The 25,360-nt window shown below is 36.4% G+C and overlaps 1 protein-coding gene across 4 annotated transcripts in view; it reads right to left on the bottom strand.

Annotated features, from left to right (window-relative positions):
• The window catches only part of LOC100375242 (CUE domain-containing protein 1-like), a 68,566-nt gene that overhangs the window by 17,631 nt on the left and 25,575 nt on the right, over positions 1-25,360 (bottom strand). For 2 of the 4 annotated variants that reach the window (XM_085491548.1, XM_085491550.1), the window contains exons 2-4: positions 10,978-11,280; positions 4,024-4,188; positions 3,330-3,599 (exon numbers count right to left, since the gene is read on the bottom strand). In XM_085491548.1, coding sequence (XP_085347674.1) covers positions 3,330-3,599; positions 4,024-4,188; positions 10,978-11,133 — 591 coding nt within the window. In that variant the 5' untranslated portion in view covers positions 11,134-11,280. Of the gene's footprint in view, positions 1-3,329; positions 3,600-4,023; positions 4,189-6,343; positions 6,767-10,977; positions 11,281-11,513; positions 11,632-25,360 lie in introns of those variants that run through there. The other 2 variants (XM_085491549.1, XM_085491551.1) reach the window with 2 other exon arrangements.

Below are 25,360 nucleotides of genomic sequence, written 5' to 3'. Positions count from 1 at the left end.
AACACTTGTAGAAGTCAATCAGCATTCCACAACTTCCTCGCGTTTTATTTGCAGGAAATGTTTTGATTGCTTTATGGGCTTCCTCATAAGTAATACAACCCTCACAAACTGCTGCTTGGTCCTCTGAAAGTGTTTTGATGTTAGGGGTTCCGAGATATGATGCCTGACAAGCAGTAAAGTTTTCTATGGAAGTGTCCAGCCCCGAGGAGGATAGCTTAGTATAAAATGATTTAATCTCTGCATTAATATCCTTTTGTGATGTGATTGCTGAACCATCTGTTTTTATTAACTTATTTATTTGTGATCTTTTATTGTTAATTTTTTCCAATTGCAAAAAATAGTTAGTATTTTTCCCCCCCATTTCCACCCAATTTGCCCTGGATCTTATTATTGCACCATCCGTAATTTTATCTTACTCGCCCTGCAGTTCCTGCTTGATTTTGTCATGCTGCTGCACTCCATTTTCAGTTGGATTTTCCCCAATTTGTGATTCAATATTTGCCAGCTTTTTTTCCAGATTTGGAATTTTTTATTTCCTAGCATTAATTTTTTTTTGACTGTACTGTATGGTTATTTTTTTAATACAGTATTTCAGCCAATCCCATAAAGACCGTGCATCACTCAGTACCGACCCTTCCCCCACCCAGTCTGGAAAATTTTCCTCAATTAACTCAATATAGTCAGAGTCCCTCAACAAACTAGTGTTCAACTTTCAATAGGAAGGCCCTTTGGTTGTTTCTTCATATTGAATATTTCGACTAACTGCAGAGTGGTCTGACAAGTCACAGGGAACAATAGAAGACTTCTAAATGCAACCCATAAGGGCATTATCAATAATAAAATAATCTAAACGACTTTGCACTATTTGTGGGTGAAAACATTTCCAAGTGATTTTGTTTGGATGGAGTGCCCTCCACACATCAGTTAAGTCCAAAGCCTCCATGAATTCAACTAGTAGATCGTTTGATTTGCACCATGGCTGAGGGTTTTCTCCTTTCCTATCCTTATTGATATCAATTACCAAATTATGGTCACCACCCCATAACAAACACACTTCTGGGTCTGACATACCATCTTGGATCTCCTTAAGTAACTTTTTTAAATATATTGCGTGCTCTTTTTCCAAAGTGGGGGCATAGGAATTTATAATCAAAAAATGCTTACCATATAATGTGACATCCAGGATCTGACCGTCTGGGTCAGAGGTCACCTTTTGAATCTCATAGTCAATGTTTTTAAAAAATGTCATCACCCCCCCTTGCTGTTGATGAACCATGGTTGAACACCAAATTTCCCGAAATTGGCTCTGCCATTTACTTTCACACTGTGCTGTGCTATGGGTTTCTTGCAACATTATGATATCGCTGTCCTGTTTAGCCAGCCAATTACAAACTTGCTTACGCTTCCTGAATTGGCCAATTCCCCTAACATTCAAAGTCAGCCACCCCTTTGAACTAACCTTCTAAATCTAAGAATTCACCCTCCCCAATTTTCCCCAGTATCATAATTGTACCGATGTTCACAATCAGTCAATTTTGTCTTTTATCCACTCGTCGCTATCGCATGGTTTTCCATCAATTTAGAATTGCTCGTTCTGAAATCTTGGTCTTCTGCCTTCCCGCCATATTTTTTGCATAGTTGGAATCATGCTTCTCTTTCTTCTGTAGTCTTCATCACAGAGATCTTCTTTTACATATATTTCAGTTCTGTTCAGTATTTTCCTTGATGTGGACAACACAGCCCATCTGTCCGGGCGGTAGATAAATCTTGCAATTATGGCCCGAGAATTACTTTTCGGGGGGCCCTTGGGGATTCGATGTGCGTTTTGCACGGTCTTGGGATCTATACCAAATTTTTCACTCACCATTTCCCTCTCAGTGCTCAGAGCATTTTCTTTTTCTTTCTCCTTGATTCCATAAAATCTCAAATTTATACTGCTGGAATGTCTTTCGTTTCTAAGACTTGATTATTTTGAACCTTTATTTTCAGTTTCTAGCTCGTGAATCTTTTTTTTCAGGTGATCAATTTCCTGGACGTTTTCCCCTCCGGTGTTCACATTGTATTCTACCGTTTTCTCTGTGCTTCATTTTAGAACAGTGATCAGCTTAGTGATAATCTTCAGAGAATAGCTTCTTGACCATCCCCCTTTTTGGCCTCCTTCGCACTCGACTTCGACGCCACGTAGGCTTCCATAAGTTTCTTTTCCTTCAGTTTTTTCACTTTTCCTTTGTATTCTGAGTTTTCTGTACCTTTACACTTCTATCTCCTATGTTTCCAGTGGAGGGCGTCTTCTATTCCTTCAGAAACTTTTTAACAAAGTGGGGCAAATGTAGCGTGGTTGCTCACACAAACATGGTCACGTGCCTCTGCAATATATATCTTTGCAAAGATTGCCTTCTTTCCTACCACCATGAGGCAACCGGCAAGTACCAGCAAGCATTGAAAAATGACACAGACTGAAGTTGCAGATCAGGCAGAGGCAAGGTACCTGTGGGACGGTAGACGTCAAAATGCTAGAGATGACAGACAGCAACACAGAAGAGCCCCTGTAGCTGTCCGAGGCAGAGGAAGATGACATGGTAGAGGATGAGCAAATTACAGAAAATAAGGACACTAATTATAAGGACACTTATAGGCTGGACCCCAGGAATGAGGGGAATTAGTATATTATATATATACATGTATATGTAATTCAATTGAAATTACATTGTTATATTATTGTGTATTACAGAACTATCATAAAAGATAGAAGAAAACTATATTTATGTCATTTGAAGAGTATTTTTTTCATAGTCTGATTACAGGGAATGATGTGGAGCAAAGCCTTAAATCACCCTAGTTTTAGTTACTGGTATTTGTGAACACTAGCCTCCATAGTTGAATTTAGTTGTAGAAACCAGTAACCCAGTTTCAATTTACTTGTAGTCCCTGCAGCCCAACTATAATTTACTTGTTGTACCCGTAACTCAACTATAATTTACTTGTTGTACCCGTAACCAACTATAATTTACTTGTTGTACCCGTAACCCAACTATAATTTACTTGTAGTACCCGTAACCCAACTACAATTTACTTTTAGTACCTGTATCCCAACTACAATTTACTTGTACATGTTACAGCTCAAGTCCAATAAATTTGTAGCAATGCTTACCCAACTTTAATTAATTTGTAGTTACTTGTACTCAAATGAAATTAGGTAAGTTGTAACGTAATACTCAAGTACAACTTAGTATGCAACTTTGCACCCATTTCAAATGAGTCACCATAGAAAGTTTTACTTGGGATAAAATGTGTGTACCCCCCTGGGAGAGAGAGGATTAATGACTTACATGTGGTTGCTGCGTTCCAGGTGCTACTGAGGGTCCTATTCTCAGGAAATCATCTGGCAATGCTCCAAGTAAAGGTGGGTTCCAGTTCCGATACTTATTTGCATTGAATAGAAGTTTTGGTGATGGAGAGACAGGCTCAGGTGTGGGGAGTGTTAGAATGAATTTTGATGATGGAGGAGATACACCAGGGTAAGTAGATGGGGTACTGTGCTGTGCATGGGGTGTGTATGCTGGCGGTGGCTCATCATCATCTGAAGTAGGTTCAAATACCTATAAGTTAAAAATAAAAAATGTTTGTCAGGACAACCAGACACCTGCCTTGAATCATGTTAGTTCTGGTTTGATCAGCAACCAATCAACACATGGGTTATAGGGTGGTTTCTGATAAGACATGCATTAGCTAACTGAAACATAGGCCTATCACAGAATCTGAATACAGTTAGAAATAGTCAGATCTAGTTTGAGACAATGCACAACCGCAATTACAAGAAACCTACACAAGATTTTATTCTTGAAATTTGAATGAAATTTTTTGTAAATTAAATAATATTAAAAGTAGAAAAAAGATGTATTAAACATTGTTCAAAATAATATGCATTTCAGTATTGAAATACACGAGAAATAACTAATTTGACACTAAATCTTGGTAACAAATTTGATTCACTATCCCAACCCAATTGCTTAACCTACTTACCTGTGGTGGTAATGGTTCATCTTGTCCTAAAGTAGCTTGCCGCATTTCTTCTTCTGACATATCTACATTCATAGCTAATAACTGATCAATAGTGGCATCCACAGCACCATTATTAGCTCTAAGTACTGCTTCAATCACATCATTCTCCATCTTAGGGAACATGGTCTGAAATATGATTACAAGATATCCAATAAGAATCAACCAATAAGAATGTTCCATTGTAGTTCTGGTACTCTATGTAAACTAAATGTTCTATACTCAGTCTGAATTGTGTCCTGGGATCAAGTCAATCTATGCTGCCATAAATTCTTTCTCAGGCTTTTATTATAAAAACATAATGCAAAAATCACAGAAAGCATAGAAAACAAGTCATTGAAAATGACACAGTCCCCGTTAAAAGTTCTCTTTGAGCTCGTCATATTAAAGCGGAGGGGTTGTCGCGAACGTGTCCTTGAAACTTGAGTTCCAAGTGGCGTATACAACAGATTGTTTATTTACATCAAAACACGTGTTCCGTGTAGTAGTAATACGGCCAAAAATAAAAACAGCCGTTATTCGGCCTTCTTTGATCTGATTATGAAACAAATTGTCATGGACATGTATAAAGTACATGTATGTGCCAAATTTGAATGAAAACTGACAGAGCACGTCCAAGATACCGCATATAAAACAAGCAGCCTGTCGGCTGAGATAGCTCCGCTGTTAGCAATGCACATGGCAATTAAAGAACAGAAGATATCATTAGAAAATGAACAAATCTGAGAGAGGTCCACATGTAGTACCTATATGTATAATATATCAAAGCAATTGGACTTGCGGTTTTCAACAAGGAGTCGAAAATATCACTTTTTACCAAAAATATTCATCAAAATTAGAGAATTAAAGATATCATCATGAAATGAACAAATCTGAGAGAGGTCCACATGTAGTACCTATATATGTAATATCAAAGCAATTTGACTTGCGGTTTTCAACAAGAAGTCGAAAATATCACTTTTTAACAAAAATTACAAAAATATTCACCAAAATTAGAAAATTAAAGATATCATTACAAAATGAACAAATCTGAGAGAGGTCCACATGTAGTACCTATATATGTAATATCAAAGCCATTGGACTTGCGGTTTTTAACAAGAAGTTGAAAATATCACTTTTTACCAAAAATTACAAATATATTCACCAACATTAGAGAATTAAAGATATCATCATGAAATGAACAAATCTGAGAGAGGTCTACCCAAGCTACATATATACCAAGTATCAAAGCATTCAGGTTTTTGGTTTTCAAGAAGAAGTCGAAAAAGTAAAACATTGACACGGACGACGACGGACAATCACTCATATGATAAGCTCCACTCGACAAAGTCGACAGCGGAGCTAAAAAGATGCCTACCAGTCGACCATCTTTGATCCAATTGCGAAATAAATCGTCATGGACATGTATCCTAACATGTATAATATATGTACCAAGTTTGAATGACAACTGACAAAGCATGTCCAAAATACAACATTTAAAAAAAACAAGATGGCTGCCAGTCGGCCATTTTGAATCGAATCGCTAAACCACTGCATGTGCATATGTACCACATAAGGTACTAGGCACATGCAAAGAATGAACGGAATCGGTCCACGGGATTCCGAAATATGACTCTGGACAGACTGACGGACGGACGGACTCAGGAAGTCACGGACAGTCGGGGGCATGTACATGTATCCTAACATGTATGATTTATGTACTAAATTTGAATGAAAACTGACAAAGCATGTCCAAAATACAACATTTTCAAAAAACAAGATGGCTGCCAGTCAGCCATCTTTGATCCAATTGTGAAATAACTCGTCATGGACATGTATCCTAACATGTATAATCTATGTACCAAGTTTGAATGAAAACTGACAAAGCATGTCAAAAATACAACATTTTCAAAAAACAAAATGGCTGCCGAACGGGACTAAAAATCTGTAATGTGGTTATTGGAGGCTAGCCTGACAAGTTGGCATAGGAGGCGCCCTGGACTGCTGCGAACCCCACCCACGCCTGACAGAATAGTGTAGTTTTTTGTCGGCAACTTCAAAACAGAAACTCCACACCCAGATCTAGAATCTGTGACGTAGATATGAATATTTATTTTAGTAGTCATGGTAATTCTGTCAGTCACAGATTACAACATGCTAAATATAAACAAATGCCACTGGACATTACATATGATAAAGATAACACGTTAACATGCTTATGAATATTTACTTCACTAGTGAATATTCCAGGACGAAGACAGAGCAACCACAAAATTACTTCGGGGAAGACCACTTTGGAACTTACTCTGGACCAGACATAGTGTGCAATTTGCAGTACCGATGTGTCAAGTCAACCGAAAACCGATATTTTCCAACTCTTCTACATGTAGTTTTTCGTCAGACACGATCTCTGCTTTGAATAACATCTTTTCCCGTTTCCTTGGAAAGAGAAAACCACAGTGGAAGTTTGTGCAAAAAATGTTTTGACAACTTGCACAGTACAGTCAGACCTCGCAAAAAGGTGGAAAGTCTGGAGAATGAATGACCTGAGATCATGTGGTGTGATCGTGCTGTGACGATCTTATCAAAGCAGCAGAAATCCCGTAATTTGCACATCACCTAACTTGGTCTCCCATCAGAGATATTAAAGGGAAATAACCAATATTATCGAGCCAGAACTTTCAGACAAAATGTTGAATGCTTTTGGCACCAGCGAATAAATCAGTGATTTCCCAAAGCCAGTTGGTAGAATAATTAACGCATCATCACCCCGATACAGTGACTCAATTTTTTTTGTTTTTGTTCAGACTTCAACTGGATGTTAAATTTGCTCTCAAGTTCAACAATAGCCTGTTTGATAGAGTTCATGATTACGACGAATAAAGTGAAGTGGCTGTTTGATTAGGTTGAAAAGTAAACTGGTACTTGCCTCCACAGCAACTTGACACGTGCTGTCAGCAACATCACACATACATTACAACGAGTTCGTAAACAGTGGACAGGAAGACGATCAGATGTGATAAGTTGTTGTCTCAACAATCGCAACGCTTCGTGAATGGTTAAATTATGACGGATGTCAAAATCAACAGTTTCTGAAATCTGATTGGTGCTGACAAAATGTTGTCGGAGAAACTACACTATTCTGTCAGACGTGGGTGGGTGGGGTTTGCAGCAGCCCAGGGCATACAAATATTAAAAATTCAACATTTAAAAATAAAGTGGAGATCACATACATGTATGCACCATGCTTCAATGAAATCAGATGAGTTGTTCTCAAGATACCTACAGTACAGCTTAAAACTAGCTTATTTATGTAAGTCAGACAAATCCAGTATACCACATACACTGACAGATAAATGATTTCATGTGTCAGATTTTAAGTCCTTCCCACAATAAAATGTCAGACTTCATTTCCAAAAAGAACCTGTATATTTGGATCCCACTTTTTTGTAATAATTCAAGGTAAAACATTAACAAAATCTTATATATCTAAAAAAGTTCATGCGCCATCTGGTTTCATTTTTATAGCATAGTTCGTTCATAGTACATAGATTGGTGAAACTTATAGCACTCTGACCATATTGGGCCATAATGTTCTGACACACCAGCATTTGTGATGCAGTATATACATATATTGATACAACTAGTTTACAGCATTTGAGTTTAAACATGTATAAAATTTGCTCTCTGATTGGTCTGATTATTATGAATTTGTGTTGAGTAACTAATTAGACACAATCTTATAAGTAGCTATGCATTGAATTCACATCCAGTTTTAAACATACAGTACTCATTCTGCCCAACCTCCCGCTTTTATCGCTTTTTTTCCCCGACCGATTACCGTGTAATTTCTGACCGTTTGCTGCTTTACGACTGGAAACCGACCGCCTTTTTTTCACTCGCTCGCTCGCTTTTGTTTGCTCGCTCCTGCTATGGCTGGCTTCAGAAACATTGTCCGCTTGCCAACCAACCGCTGGAGTAACGATGATCGTACATTGTATGTATAAACTTGTGTTTTTAATCGTAATAAATTTAGGTTTTAATGACGATTCAAAATACAACGCGTATTGCTTCTCTGTAATGGGAAGGGGACAAAGATGCCTTCAAATCACTTGACACATTGTAACGTTTGCTACGCAAGTCGAACTGTGACCTATATTTACATATTTACGTCCTTGTGTGTGTAGTTCAAGCAGCTACATGTATATAACTGGTCAATCAATCGTATTGTATTGATATGTATTGAGTACTAGTATTTGTGTGTTGTGTGTGTGTTTTTGTGTGTGATTTTGACTAAATTTATTCCAAAGGGCGCTCAAAATATTTTGACACTTTGTTATTTGCGAACGCAGCTCACACTATGACCCTTACTCAATTTGCCTTAGAATGCTGTAGTTCAGAAAATCTATCAAGTTAACTTTTGCTCATGTCTGGTTGCGCAAAACAAAACTGTACATATAATCATCGCATAGCTGAATTTCTACAAATCAATTGGACTTAAACTACTAGTATAATGACTGTGACGATTAATCGCTTGTCTGAGTACATGCGTCAACGAATTATTGGATTGGCAGTAGCCGGACGAAAAATGAGAGAGGAAAACATAAAACAAAACAAACTCAGCCAGTGATATATTTCGAAAATAAAAATACAAAATAAACGAAATCAGAGGCGCCGACCACGCATGTTGGGAATATATAAAACGTGTCTCATCAGACTCTTTCACTAAGGCAATATAATTATGCTATTTCCCAAAGCATTTATATTTAATGACGAAACACCGCAAGAAAATGTAAATCAGGCTTGTAATTACTTGTAACTCAACTCGGACGCAAAATTGATCACTGTAAAAGTGGATAAATTTGATGTTTAGAAAGACAAAAATATTAGAGTGCAACAAAAGTTAGCAGCAAAGAACGAGAAATGCATGTGGGAAAGCGTTGAGTGAACTCGAGGAAAATTATGCTTATGTGAGAACAAGCCATATACCACGCGGAGTACTCGCTAAAACATCGAGAAAATGTGCCATTTCAAAGGGCACCCTTACAAATAATGTGATTGTGTGAACATGATAACATGCAAACAAAAAACAGAACTCGTGGTCCACCAAGGAAACTTAGCGATGGCACAGTTAGATGTATACGGCTGTTGAAAACAAAGACTCTTTCGATCTTATATGAGCAGGTTCACGTGGATGTATCATTTTCAACTATTACCAACAACACTATGGTAATAAAGACTTTCCGTTTTCGACATTCTGAAACTCTTTTGTTTTTATGTCGAAAAATACAATATTTTTACCAATTAAAATCATATTTATTAAAGTTATTGTTCATACATGACTTGTCTGTAATATTCGTGTGTAATCAGTAATTATGAAAATAATTTATGGGTACATATCATTATGAATTATTCTTAATATAAATTTCTGAATTATCTTGTCAAAATCAGTTTTTTTTTCAGGCCCCCCCCCAGAAAAGACGAAAGAATTTCATAATGTCAGGAAAAATAAATTATTATTTATTGGGAACGAAAAGACTTTATCGTAGTGCTTCGCCTCGGTTGACAATGAGCTCTTTGGGTTGCTAAAACTGTATGTCCACCTCTGTGGGGGTGAATATTTGTATTATTATACCAAATAAATCTTAGAACAGAAATTGTGGCACTCAATCATGGCAATCTTCCAGGTCATCGTTAGAAAGTTTTTCGGAGGTAAATTTAATCTTGAAGGATTGCAGGAAATTGACCCTTACCGATTCATATTTATGAATTAATTGGGATTCAGGTACCATAGTGTTTGTAACTGAGTATTCCTAAAAATACGCAAAAAAAACCGAACTTTCGCTTGGGATTTTTCATGCAAACATTGACAATGGTTCCCCGACACTGATTCCTTTTTAACTTTCAATTTTTCCAAGACGCGGCAAACCCTGCTCATGATCGGAGACGTCGTCGAGATGCAGGTGCGATTCCTCTTCACAACGCGCTCTATATATTTCCAATGCACGTGGTCGGAGCCTTTGATTGCGTTTATTTTGTTCCTTTATTCACGAAATCTATCACTGACAGCGTTTGTTTTGTCGCGTCTCACAACTCTGTCTGACTTTGTTTTGGCTGTAAGTGAACTACGTACAGCTCATGGAAGTATTTCGCCCAGAGTTCGCAAAACGGAATACCCCGCAAAATTTGAATCCTTCATTTTATAACAAGACATTGGGCGCAAAAATAAAAACCATAATTGTAATTCAACAAGTTTATGTAACCTGTTAGTCCGCTTGCCAGTCGCCTAGTAAAAAACGGGATCTCCATTGATGTCGGCTTCGACAACTTCAGACAAGTAAGATCAATTGTTCGTTTTTTTCAGTCTTACTATTCCTGCAAATATTCTTTAATTGTTATAGGTGCCATGGATTTTAACATAAGAACAACTTGACCCGCGTTAAACCCAAACCATGCGTGCAAGGCAACCATCATTCTACACACGGTTACTCAACGAATACCGTACTCTACACCAAAAATACATTGTTTTATTTCATATTAGTTGTGTCTGTGTCAGTGCTGTATTTGATTTCACATGTTTGGTTCGATCTTGTTTATGGTGGACATTATTACTACGTGTATGTATTATTACCAATTTTATGTGGCAGTGTGATTCACCGTATTTTTTCAACGGTCGTTCTATAAATTTCTGATTGTATTTATTTTTCTTTTAACATCATAAAAACAAAAATGATACACTTGTACATGAAACAATAGGTAATGAACTGTAAATGCGGGCGGATGCATTGTCAGACGAACGTGCAAGTGGATACTCATGAATTTGTGCAGTCAGAAAAAAAAGCGGAAATTGTCCGGTCGAATTGAACAAAGTGAGCGAAAAAAAAGCGATCAAAATCCGGAAGCGGGCGGGAGGTTAGGCGAAATGAGTAGTGTACATACCTTGAAGTCTTTCATTGCTTGTGTAAATTCCAACTGTCTGCTTCCTGGGGATGCCATGTTATTTGTCATTGGAGGTTGACCACCACTTGAATTTTTACGATGCTTGCTCTTTTTTTTACCAGTAGAAGGTGGTTGGGGCTCTGGTGCCATCGCCATGGTTTTGCAATGCAATATTTAGTTAATAATTGAAATATATCTCTGATAAGTCAGTATATTGCCAATAAACATGTCCTTGCTTAAAGGTACATCACCATTAATCGTTTTCATATGTTGTTAAAAATGTGCCAATTTAGTAGATTATTTCTGAAAATGAAAAATCAGTTGAATTATATGAAAAAAACATGTATGAAATAGTGAAATTTCTGTAACACAATGGTTAAATTAGTCAAATGGAAGAATTCTAAATAATAATATATTATTATTATTCAATTACACAGACAAAAACACACAACCAGGGACATTGCTCATTCTACTAGTCACACTTTGGGATAAATGTAAGTCTGATTAATTACACTATATATCTAACAATATATTACCGTTTTTATCCGGGTATAAGCCCAGGGTCTTGAACATGGAAAATTGCCAAAAAGAAGGGATGGGCGTTTGCCAGGAGATCCCCGGCAAAAAAAACGAATAAATGAACAATATGCAACACTAGAAGTAAAACAAAAATAATGTATTGCTTATAATGTGACAAATAAACCAGAAATAATAAAAATCGACACTGAGAAATCATTTGAATTAGGATTTTCCCGCCGACAAACACGTGAACAAATACGCGTGAACTCAAAATGAATTTAAATGTCAGGGGTTAAACTGCATAAAATGATTTCCGGTCTCGACAAATTACGAATCAACCGTTATGCAAGATCAATAATAATTTACAAATTTACACAGTAAAAATCATAAAAATTCATAGCTGTTTGAAAAAAACTTCTCAGATCTTTATTTGTACGTTCTTTGTCATCTTCGCCAAACTCAAAACCCTCAAATGTCCACTGTAGCCGTCGAACAAAATCCCTACAACTTATTCCTGAAGTTCGTCAATATCGTCCCACGCAATTTGGACTTAGCACTTTTAATCCACGGATTTCGCAGTCTGTCAGCTTGGCACTTTTCATTCATGTCTAATCATAATAAAGAGACAAGAAAAATGGGGTCGCTCTGCTGCGATGGCACACGATGCTTTTGTTTTACAGTCTAGCAATCATCTTTGACCTTTATGCATCTGCTTTACTGATTGGCTAAGAATGACATCACTACTAGTATTTCATCATAAAGGTCAAATCGTGACATTGCTTTCTTAATAACAGACTCGACGTGGACTTGAAATAGGAAGTTTTTTTTTATCCAACGACAGAAGAATAGTTTTCATGACAGAAATGCAATAGCGGTGATAAAAGATGGTAAAAAAGTTGGCAGTCTTCGGCGCGACATTGCAAAATTGCTGGCCCAGTTATGGATTCGCAAGCTGCTACAAAATATTTATAAAGCCAAAATTATGGAAAGCCATGACTGTCTTAAGTAGCAAACTATATTATCGTGATGCTCATTGGCATGTTATGATGTCCATTAAATATAACATGATGTACATTCATCATATTATGATGTCTATTTACCATATTATGATGTCCATTCACTATATTATGATGTCCATTCACTATATATATTATGATGCCCATTCACTATATTATGATGCCCATTCATCGTATTATGGTGCCCATTCACTATATTATGATGCCCATTCACCATATTATGATGTCTATTTACCATATTATGATGTCCATTTACTATATCGTGACGCTTATTTACTATACTGTGATGTTCATTCGCCATATTATGATGCCCATTCACCATATTACGATGCCCATTCACTATATTATGATGCCCATTCACCATATTATGATGCTCATTCACCATATTATGATGCTCATTCACCATATTATGATGCCCATTCACCATATTATGATGCTCATTCACTATATTATGATGCTCATTCACTATATTACGATGCCCATTCACCATATTACGATGCTCATTCACCATATTACGATGCCCATTCACCATATTACGATGCCCATTCACTATATTATGATGCCCATTAACTACATTATGATGCCCATTCACCATATTACGATGCCCATTCACCATATTACGATGCCCATTCACCATATTATGATGCCCATTCACCATATTATGATGCCCATTCACCATATTACGATGCCCATTCACTATATTACGATGCTCATTCACCATATTATGATGCCCATTCACCATATTATGATGCCCATTCACCATATTATGATGCCCATTCACCATATTATGATGCCCATTCACCATATTATGATGCCCATTCACCATATTATGATGCCCATTCACCATATTACGATGCCCATTCACCATATTATGATGCCCATTCACCATATTATGATGCCCATTCACCATATTATGATGCCCATTCACCATATTACGATGCCCATTCACTATATTACGATGCCCATTCACTATATCATGATGCCCATTCACCATATTATGATGCTCATTCACCATATTATGATGCCCATTCACTATATTATGATGCCCATTAACTAGATTATGATGCCCATTCACTATATTATGATGCCCATTCACCATATTATGATGCCCATTCACCATATTATGATGCTCATTCACTATATTATGATGCCCATTCACCATATTATGATGCCCATTTACCATATTACGATGCTCATTCACCATATTATGATGCCCATTCACCATATTATGATGCCCATTCACCATATTACGATGCCCATTCACTATATTATGATGCCCATTAACTACATTATGGTGCCTATTCACCATATTATGATGCCCATTCACTATATTATGATGCCCATTCACCATATTACGATGCCCATTCACTACATTATGATGCCCATTCACTACATTATGATGCCCATTAACTATATTATGATGCCCATTAACTATATTATGATGCCCATTCACCATATTACGATGCCCATTCACTATATTACGATGCCCATTCACTATATTATGATGTCCATTCATTATATTATGATGCCCATTCACCATATTACGATGCCCATTCACCATATTACGATGCCCATTCACTATATTATGATGCCCATTCATCGTATTATGGTGTCCATTCACTATATTATGATGTCCATTCACCATTAATTGTACCTTATCCTGAGGCATATTAAACACATGATGTGTTTAATATGTTTAATATGTTCATTTATTATATTGCGATGACCATGTAATAATTGTGATGGCCATTTACTATATTGCGATGGCCATTCACCATTTCATGATGTCCATTCATCAAATTGTGATGTAGTCATTTCCCAGAAACCCTTTTGCACATGTGCAATTTATTTCGCGGGACTTAGCAGACATCTTGACTCGACCCGGGAATTCAACTGAAACTGTGAGAGATTGTGTCGGACAATCGATCAATATCATGGATGACATCTTATCACAGATGTCTTTGGGAAGTCTAGCCGACAACTTCAGAAAGGAGAATATTGAGCCAGCCATTGTACACACGCTACAGGATGGTGAACTTATACGCTTAGGTGTCTCAACAATTGGTAAGCGTGCACGTCTCCGAGCCCTGTGTCAACAACATCACGATAATTCAGGTACAGAATTAGAAACAGCAAGCAATTCCGGGTTTAGCGGAGGATATACTTCTAACCGTACTGTCAGTATAAGGGAAGAAAGAAATGCTATGTTCCGTTCCAACCGCGGGCGAGGTGCTCACAGGTCTCGGCTTCGTAAACGTTCGCATACGCAGTCGGTGGGCAATGCCAGTGAGAAACCTCGCTATACTACCGTGGCTTGCTTCTGCCTTGCTGATCGCTCCGAGGAAAAGGTTCCAAACACCGTGACAAGGCAGATATTGCACAAAGCGGGACTAGGATTGAAAAAAATGAAATTTTGTTTGGATGACAACGAATCACAAGTAGTAGAAAAGTTAACCGATGAATCTGGTTTCCCGCAGCTAAAAACTTGCGGTGGTTTTGAAATACTTCAGTGTCTGGGAAACTGTCGAAATTTAACTGTCGTAAATTGTGTTTGGTCTATGCAAGAGTTGAAGGCACATATGGGCTCACAATCAAAAATGTATTTGCGACCAATTCAGAAAAACTTGAGTACAAAGCCTATCCATGATGTACCAACTTCAAATCTCAAGGAAATGTGTCATGGTTGTAAAGAGGAGTTCCCGACTCTTGAATTGAGAGACCACTTGAAATACTGTACCCATTTTTCTTCTTCATCTGAGTCGGACACTGACAGTCCTGCACCAATTTCAGATAATATCTTGCAACGTGGTACAACTACTGATGTGATAACTTCGGATATTATTCAGCCTGAGACAACAATTGATTTGACAACATCGGATGCCATTCAACAAGATACAACCACTGATTTGACAACAACAAATGCTATTGGACATGAATCTACTGATTCAACAACTAAAGCAGATGATAGTACTCAGGTACGTAAAATGATGCTCCCATTTCTAAAATATATAAGACACTATAATGCGCTGCTATATGGCTGTGTTAACGATACAAAATAATTCCCAGGAATACTGCTAATGTTGACAAACCAACTTGTGTTGCCCATGAGAGATGTACTTAGCCCTATATAATGCGGCCAATAAAAAAAAAAATTCTGTGTTTCTGGTAACCCTACCTACCCACATTTTTGGTAAAATGGAAATGTTTATTTTATGCAAATTAGCTGTACAGTTTTTATTTTTATGCAAATGAGTTAAGTTTTCCCACATTTAGCAGCCATAACTATTCTGTGTTCAAAAATCTCTTCATATTACCTTCTAAAATGAACAAAAATTGATAGTTAATTTCATCATGTCAAACTAATAATTGTTTAAAATCCTCCTATGTGATTTTATAGGATGTAGACTGAACATGTGGGAAAAATAATAAAATAACTAGAGCCGAAAGCTAATATGTTCTGGTTCCCAGAACATTAGTGAGAAGGCAAACCATTATATTGTTGCGAAGATAATAATGGATTGAGCTAATTTGCATATTTGGGGTGGGGGGTGGGTGGGGTGGTAATAATAATAATAACTTTATTTAATTAAGCGCAACAATTCAGTAATGGCTACCAGAACCACATCTACTCGTTCCAAGGTGAAATCCTCTCAGTGGTTTACCGAGATATAAGCAAATAGTGGATTGAGCTAATTTGCATATTTGTTTTTGTTTCTTTGCTAAGCTTTCATTGGTACCCCTGTATTTTTATCATGGTAGCGTTTTATCCACGGTTTCGCAGTGTTTTGGGTCTGGTTAGGTTAATATTTTTCGATCAATGTAATGACGTTAGGGTCCGACCACGGCTAGGTACAAAAATGTAGCATTTATATTGCTTATGTCTTAATAACTCTGGATGTGCAATATACATATATCATTATGCCATTGCCAATAACACTTGGTTTATTCTTTTATTTTCACAGCGTAATCAAGACTTGTCTGTGAGTGATGTTGTTGGGAAAACTGTTGATTTTTGTAAAACAAAGAATGTTTCAAATCCGGTAGAGATTTTAAAATTTTGTCAAAGTGAAATGGTTACTGGGAGAAAGCTTGATATTGATAATCCAGCAGAATGTCCGAAAGGTTCTACAAATTTTATAACTGTCAACCGCTCCAATATATTAATCACTGGTTTTAATGAAATTAGCATTATGGAAAATCTGCGAGACACGCTTGAAGTCAAATTTTATGACGAGGTAGGTAAATTTTAAAAATTTTACCTTTTTATTTTTTGTTGATTTCTGAGTGACCATGCATTTACTGGGTAATGTAATACTTGAATGAATCACTTATGGTAATTATGTCTTTGTATGCTTAATATATTATCACTCAGTTAAGGGGCCATAATCTTCTTCTTTCTTCCTCCACTGTTTTTTTCGCCACACACTAACTGTACTTCAATCCACTCAAAACTTTACACACACCTTGTGGGCCATGAGATCTAGTGCATATAACTGTTTCGAATAAAATCAGTCACATGGTTCGTGTTCATGTGACTTGTGCCATTTTGTTTTTTTTCGAAAAAAGAAGCTAAATTCTTCAAAATCTTCTCCAAAACTTCCTACCAGATCCCTTTGATATTTTGTATATATCATTTACTGGTCATTTAGTGTCAGATTTGATCATTTGAAAGTGATTGGTCACATGCTGTGGTCGCCATTTTGTTTGTATTTCGAATCTTGATCTTATCAAATATTAATAATTCTGAACACATCTGATTTAAACCTACTAGATGTGTACCATGCATGGTTTGTTATATTTTATATTAATTAGTATTAAATAATTTATTCATTCATTGTAGGATGCTGAAGACTATGGAGGACCAAGAAAAGAGTTTTTCTCTCGTATATTAAGAGAAATTAAAGTTCAATATTTTGATAATGGACTGAAAGACCACATGGAAGAGGATTATAAAACAGTTGGCATTATAATGGGTAAGACTTCTTTGTGCGTATGGTCTGTGTTTGCATTCAGACCTGTATTTTGGACAGATTGATTCCCTTCAAACACACCCATACAAAAATATCCCATAGGAATCCCATAGGACCATAATCCTATTGGATCCTAATGCAAAAATCCTATAATATTGTGACACAAAATCCTATAGGACTTTTAATATGATCCTATAGGATCTTTTAAGATATTCATGATATCCTAGAGAGGACCAATTCCTATAGGATCCTATTGAAAGTTCTATAGGATTTTGTGTCACAATACTATAGGATTTTTGACAAATTCTTTAGGATTTTGCTAATCAAGAATACACCCCATTCTCTTGTCTGAGAATAAATACATGTTCTCAAACTTGAATGAATAGTATAAATGAATAGTACTTCATAGTATACATACGTACATGCAATAATTTAGTGTTCTTCCGTCCACCTGACTGTGTGTGCGTTTATCCAGACCTGTAGCTCGATCAGACATCCATGGAGCGATTCTTTTCAATCTTCACATGTATCTAGATGTAGTATCTGAGCAATATGCACATGCAATGATTTCATGATTGGATCAAAGATGGCTGACTGGTAGCCATTTTTGTTGTAAAAATGACTTTAAATCAAAACATGCATTTTGACATGTCTGGGACCAGATCTTGGGCATGTGTTCTCTGATTCTTCTCAAACTTGGTGGAAGGATTAACCATTAAGTAATTTTTGCATGTCTTTTTTAATTACAAATCTGACCCAAGATGGCCGAATTTTGATTTTGACGAATTTGATTTGAGACCATATCTTGGACATGCCCAGAGCAATTCACTTTCTATAAATGTATGATATGTATTTAGTAATACTGTATTGTTTCAGCAAACAATATGTAAGTAAGAAACCTTCTAGTTACCCACATACTCACTGCTCATGGACTTTCTAGCCTGGCAGAAAATAAATTTATAACAATGGAAATAGAACACTGAAACAATGATGATGGCAGTCTGTAGTTACCAACCATCAACTACCAATTAACAAAACATCACAGTCTCATGGCCACTGACCATGGTTCAGTCTCATTTAACAAAACTATGACCATGGTTGATCATGATAGTTGATGGTCACGTTTGTCTGGGCAGCTTTCCTTGATTTTCAATATGTCTTAATCTCTAGGGCTGAGTTTATTGCAAAATGGAAAAGCGCCTCAGTTTTTCGAAGAGAAGATAACAAATGAAATCTTTCGCGATATATCACCTGCCAGTGTTAGTCCATGTCTTGTGAAATTAAGAGAAGGTTTGGATGAACTTGGGATTTATCAGGTATGATTTGACTAAACTAATGTTACATTGTACTCCATTAATTATTAGTCCCCATCTGAAACAGGGACTACCGGTACTCATTTTGGTCATTTCTGTCTGTGTCTGTGCTTGTGTTTGTCTGGAGTTATATTTCAGTGGCGCTTTGGTGCTTTTTTGGCATTTTTGGTCAAAATATGATATTTTGGACCTTTGTGAGCTTGATTACAGGAAAAGTTTTGATATAAAATCAAATCTACATTTAGTGAATATATTCTCAAAAATCTTCACCGATACAATACACAATGTAGTAAGGTAGATGTGATTACACTGCAATTCCCAATTCTATTAATAGAACTAAATTCAGTGATGAATTTAAATATTATTGATTTGTTTAGAATATTAAATATACTTGCCAACTCAGAATATACATCAACTAGGGCAAGGCTATAATAGTGTCCCTATGTTTATTCTATTTGTGCCTCCATGGTCATTTTTAGAACACAATGTTTCTAATTTTGGGATAGAGAACAAGCATAATAGTATACATGCATGTGTATATAAAATTTTTTAGTGACTTGTCACTTTTGACAAAATGGTGACTATTTTAGTCCCAATAATGATATAAAAATGTTCCTAGCAACCCGAACACCTTCTGGGATTGCTATTGCTATTACATTTGCCAGAAGTCACCAGGTTTCCAACTGGAGAGGTTTACCCGGTCCTCATGTACATTGCTAATGACACAAAATCCCATAACACCCCCATCTCCCTACGTTTACTAGGTCCTCAATCATGGTGTCACTAATCGCTAGGTATTCATCTTCCTGTGGTCAACATGCAGGTCTACATAGCTGACTGTATGTTTACCTTTTAACAATGTAATACCCTGATTTGGTGCCTGCTTAATTGTGACAATGGGTACATTTGAGAGATGTAGTCTGATATGGGCCAGCATCATGATCAGTGAAGGAGTGACATATTGTTTAAAAAAGTTAACCAATGACACTTGATTTCCATCTTTTCTTTGCTGATCGATTTAGCATAACAAATGCATTTACTTTAGTTTTGTTGGATTTACAAAAAATGATTTTCTTATCAAAGAATCAACCAATCTAATAGATGCTAAAAAAATGAATAAAGCCAATGAAAACCATGGAGTGAATACCCTGTGCCAAACTACGTTCTCAGATAGTACCCAGCATTGCATTGCAGTGGAACAGACTACACGTTATCCATCCTGCCATATCAGGGCAATGGTAAAATGTTCTTTTAATAATCATTTACAATATTGTTCAGTATTGTGGGTTGTTTTTTTTCAGCTCAGTCAAGAAGTACCAGAATTTATTCATCTTTTTCAACCTAACGAAAGTAGTATATTGACTCAAAGGAAATTGATTTTACTTCTAAAACCTCAGTTCAGCCCAGAAGGGTCAAATGCCAGAATGTTGGAGAGTAATGTTTATGCACTCTTCATGATATACATAAGGGAAACTGCAAGTAAGTACAAGTTTATAAACTTTAAAGGACCATAATCTGAGTTTGGTGTATTTTTGTTATGGTTCGGTTGTTAATTTATATTGTACTAAATGATGTCCTTATGAACTATGAGTGGGTAAAAAAAAATCCTGTTGAAAATAGTATTTTTACTGTATACATTCATCAGGAACTATATATTATGATCGGCGGAGTGACACAGAACTAAAGTCAGTACATGCCAAATCACTACAATTATTCAGTGATTTTTTTTCGAACAAAAAAAGATTTTTCCCGTGGCTGTACTGAAAAACATGTACAGCAGGATTTTTTTTGTAACCGACAAAATTTCATAAGGACGTCACTAGTATAATATAAGATAGAAGCCGAACCATAACAAAAATAAAAGCGATAAAAAGCTGTACCGTCACACAATTGTTTGTCGTTGTTTTCCTCCGTGTACCATTCAAAAACGCATAAATTGCTGACGTTCAACATGAATATCATCATGTTTAGTGTGAAATATCAGCAGTGATATTTCATGCTAAACGTCACAACAGGGAGCGATATGCACCATAGTCATGTGATAAAGCATGATATATTTATGTTGTTCTCAATCTTTGTTAATGCATGTAGTAGAAGTGTAATTAACTTGCTATGTTAACCAGGAACATCATTTTTTAATTTGTTTCAGGGGGTAAAAGAGGTAATATCACTGTATCCGATATTTTGCGGTTTGCAACAGGAGCTGATGAAGAGCCTATATTAGGATTCATGATGGACCCATCAATAGAGTTTGTGGAAGTGGACAATTCCTTTTTGCCTTCTGCCAATACATGTATAAATTCTATGAAGTTACCAAGAAGCACTCTTACTCAAGAACTTCCACTAATGGATGCTCTATTCAATTTGTATGATTATGCTTTCTCAAATTCTGTTTTTGGTATAATTTAAAACATAAGTTCAATAATGCTTGGATGATATCAATATCTTTATCTACAACAAATATTTTTGCCAATGCATAAGACAAAGAAAAAACATTTGTTTCTACTTCCAGTCCAGCTCATCATCAGAGGGCCACCTCATTTTGTTTTCACACTTTCAACTTCAAAGAAAATTACTGAAATTAAAGCGAGTTTGGTGAGCTACTGTTGTTATAGCTTGTCTGCTAGCTTATACTGTACTAAGGATGTCCTCTTGAAATGTGACCAGTTACAAAAGAATCTTGCTGTACTATTGTGGGTGGGGTAATTACTTGTCTGACTCAATTGGTAATGAGCATCAATCTATCCTCAGGTCTCTGATGGGGACATGTCATGTCATGCCATGCCATGCCATTGACAATATGGTGTTACACATTTTTCTTAGAGTACATGCATAAGTACAGCGTTAAAATGTTTTTTCAAAGCCTTTGCCATGTATTAAAGTTGTATTGTCTTAACATTTATATCGAAGTGTTTTTGAATCATATTATAAAAGAAAAATCAAATTTGACCAATACGAACATCACCCGTTGCCTCAGTGATTTTTCCTCTTCATGTCCAAGTCAATTTTAGTCTTCAAGATCCTGTCATACAATACTGTCTTGAATTCTACTTGAGTGCATGCTATAGAAACTAACTAGGAAGTACAACATATTTACCTAGATTTAGTGGTACTGAACCATCCTTATAAATTTGAAAATTCAGTGTGCAATTCGATGATAGAAAATCTTCTGAAATTCTCCGCAACATTTGACTGTTGGTAGTAAAAACTTAAGGCAAATATTATTGTATGTTACTCTATGGTCAAATTTGAGAACATGTATCTTTAAAAAATGTTATTATTGTACACATAGTTTCATTGTTAGTCCCCGTTCGGACGAAGTCCGAAAACGGGGACTTATAATTCGGTCTCCGTCCAGAGTCATATCTCAGAATCCCTTGGACCGATTCATTCTTTGCATGTGCCTAGTACTTTATGTGGGACATATGCACATGCAGTGGTTTAGTGATTTGATTCAAAATGGCCGACTGGCAGCCATCTTGTTTTTTGAAAATGTTGTATTTTGGACATGCTTTGTCAGTTGTCATTCAAACTTTGTACACAGATTATACAAGTTAGGTTACATGTCCATGACGATTTATTTCGCAATTGGATCAAAGATGGTCGGTATCTTGTTTTTGTTTTTTTATGCGGTATCTTGGACGTGCTCTGTCAGTTTTCATTCAAATTTGGCACATACTTGTACTTTATACAGGTTAGGATGCATGTCCATGACAATTTTTTTCAAAATACATGTGTTTTGATGTAAATAAACAATTTGTTGTATACGCCACTTGGAACTCAAGTTTCAAGGACACACTCTCCACAACCCCTCTGCTTTAATATGATGAGCACAAAAAGAACTTTAATGGGGACTGTGTCATTTTCAATGACTTGTTTATACTATAGAATTAGCTTGAACTTTAGTAGATCAAGATATGATTTTCATAAATTTATGAATGTATGGATTCTAAGATGCGAGGTTTACTTTGTAAATGCATACTAAGCTGTTGTTAAGCTGTTGTTAATCTGTTTAAATTTGTTTTCACAAATGAGTTTTTTGCCAGAAATGGTGATAAAACCTAATATAATGGGTTCCTGCCTGTTTAGGGAGACTTTTTACCCACCATCCTTCACTTTGGGATGTTGTGTAGTAAACTTACCAAAAATGGTGTAAAACACTGTTAGCGTTTACTAGGAAATGCATGCTTATCCTCCCAGACCCACCTCCTTAGTTCATGCCCAACAATTTGTTGTAGCATTATAGTGGAATGACATTGGTCTGGTATCATGATTGGTACAAGGACAACTAAGTTTAACATTTTCTGTTGGACATTTTGATTATTGATTATGCATTTTCTAGTGAACTCTAAAACAAACTGCACTTAGCACCAGTTTTGGTAAATTGATTACCACAGAACAATTTCATTATACCAGTGATTGTATTAGCAACATTCTTGTCATATGTCTAACCCTATATGCATGTCAAACAAAACTTGTGTATTCACATTAATAAACATACTTTATTATCTAATCCGCTTTACTTGTACATCTTTCCCTAATAGTAGGATCGTCATTCACAAGACATATTGCATTATATTAACTAATGTGAAAACATTTGGTCAGAAACAGATTGAGACATCTGTAGCAATTTTTTGTGGAGTAATTCAAACACGCAACCTCAGTAACAATCTTGCTGCTGTGTTACAAACTACAAATGAAAATGATTGGTTGAACAAGTATTATGCCCAGCGTGTCAAATTACTTGCTGAACTAAAAACATAGTATATTGTAACAAAATTAACAAATATAATAGGGCAAACTTGTATATCTCGTTATTGAATGACATCCATAACTCCTGACTTATTTAACAGTGAAAAATGTGGACGTGAGGGTACCATACCAAAAGGCGATGATGGAGGGTAGTGCCAAAGATAACCCAACACTTCAATAAAGTTAAAATATAGATTCATTGCAAGCAATGAAAATCTTCAACCTCTGTACACAGACAAAACTTCTCAAGCTTGTTGGCATACCGTATTTGCTTCATTAGTTACGCATGTGCTTACATAAATTACAGAGTTTCTTATAGTCTAAATAAGTGATACTGTAATGATTTAGTATACAACAAATGTGATGTTTGGTTTGGTTTGCTTTCTATTGGAGATGTGCTTCTACTAGAGCAAATACGGTATTCTGATTATGTGGACTACTAATAGTCGATTTCACTTTAGCTTGCTACTTTGACATCTGCCACAATGAGTTATTTACAATTTCTCTCTCAAAATATTCTCAATTGGTGTTCGAATGATTGTTTATAATTGATAATACATTCTGATACACATCTATGCCATAATTTTCGGATGTCCACATCTGTGGAACAGTTAGGGAAAGTTCATCTAAGCACTCATCAGATAATTGAAATGTCAGTGGTTCGAGTAATGGTCTTGAATCCAAGTGGTTTTCACTAGCATCATCAACAACCCCTTCAATACCATAATGCATTATGTCACTCTCATCTAACTCCAACATGACTGGATTCTGTAGCTGGCCAGCAACCCACAGACGAAGGGGGTATGACCTAGTTGTACGCATTCTGTGTCTACACCAAGCATCCCTCCATAGTTCCAATTTTTCATTGATTCTGCTTAAAAAAACATAATGAAGAGCAGCTAGATGAGAGGTATTTAAGGGATCTAAATAGCCTTCCTCCTCCATGAAATAAAAGAGACGATAATACAGGGCTAGAACACCTTCAAATACGTCAAGCCATAATCTTTCGATCCTTTGGTTATGGACACTCTTGCCAGTTATCATGCTTCCTCTGTTCACTCCTCGCTTCTCTAACATGAAATCGGCAATATCTACATTCTCCATGTCTTTATCAGACCGTACTCTGCTTGGAATTCCATAAGTATGCACAGCATCCAAGAAATACTGCATCAACGTTGCTGCTCTATTATTATCCTCACATCGCAGCATTACACGAAGACGACTAAATCCATCAATACCTCCAATTACAACAAAGTTCCAACGAATAAGTTTATGGTTTGTATCGATGTGCCACAGGTGGTTTGGGCCTTGGACATTGTAAACTCATCGATGTAATCGACCTCTCTTCCTCGCTTCCACACCATTTTGATCCTTTCGGTGGATACTATCACGGAGTCTCATGCGTTGCACTCTGATACCAAATCTTGTCAGTAACATGTGTTTTAACATGTTTTCTCCACAGTATGGAAAGTCTTTAGTCAGTTCCATAACATAAAGATCAAGACCGTCATCATCAATATCTGTAAAAAGCATTTTACTAAGGCCATATTGTTGCATTCTGCGGTAAATAGTGCTCTCTGACACAGATAACATTGATGATATTTCAAGTATTGTGAATCCTTCTTCCAAATGTGTTTACAGTATGTCTATGGGTATTGAGAATTGTGGTGCACCACAGCCTTGTCTACTCCTGGACGGTTTCTCATATCCAAATGTGACACATGCTGTGTGTAGAGCCATTTGATCTGCACGGTTGTGTACACCAAAACAATCTAGTTCATAGCTGGATAAGTAGCCCACAATATCTGGAGTT

Source organism: Saccoglossus kowalevskii, chromosome 16 (assembly GCF_978046115.1).
Source record: "Saccoglossus kowalevskii chromosome 16, keSacKowa6.1, whole genome shotgun sequence".
Classification (NCBI taxonomy): Eukaryota; Metazoa; Hemichordata; class Enteropneusta; family Harrimaniidae; genus Saccoglossus; species Saccoglossus kowalevskii.
Note: the sequence above shows the minus strand (reverse complement) of the source record. Positions and strands in the feature narration are given on the sequence as shown.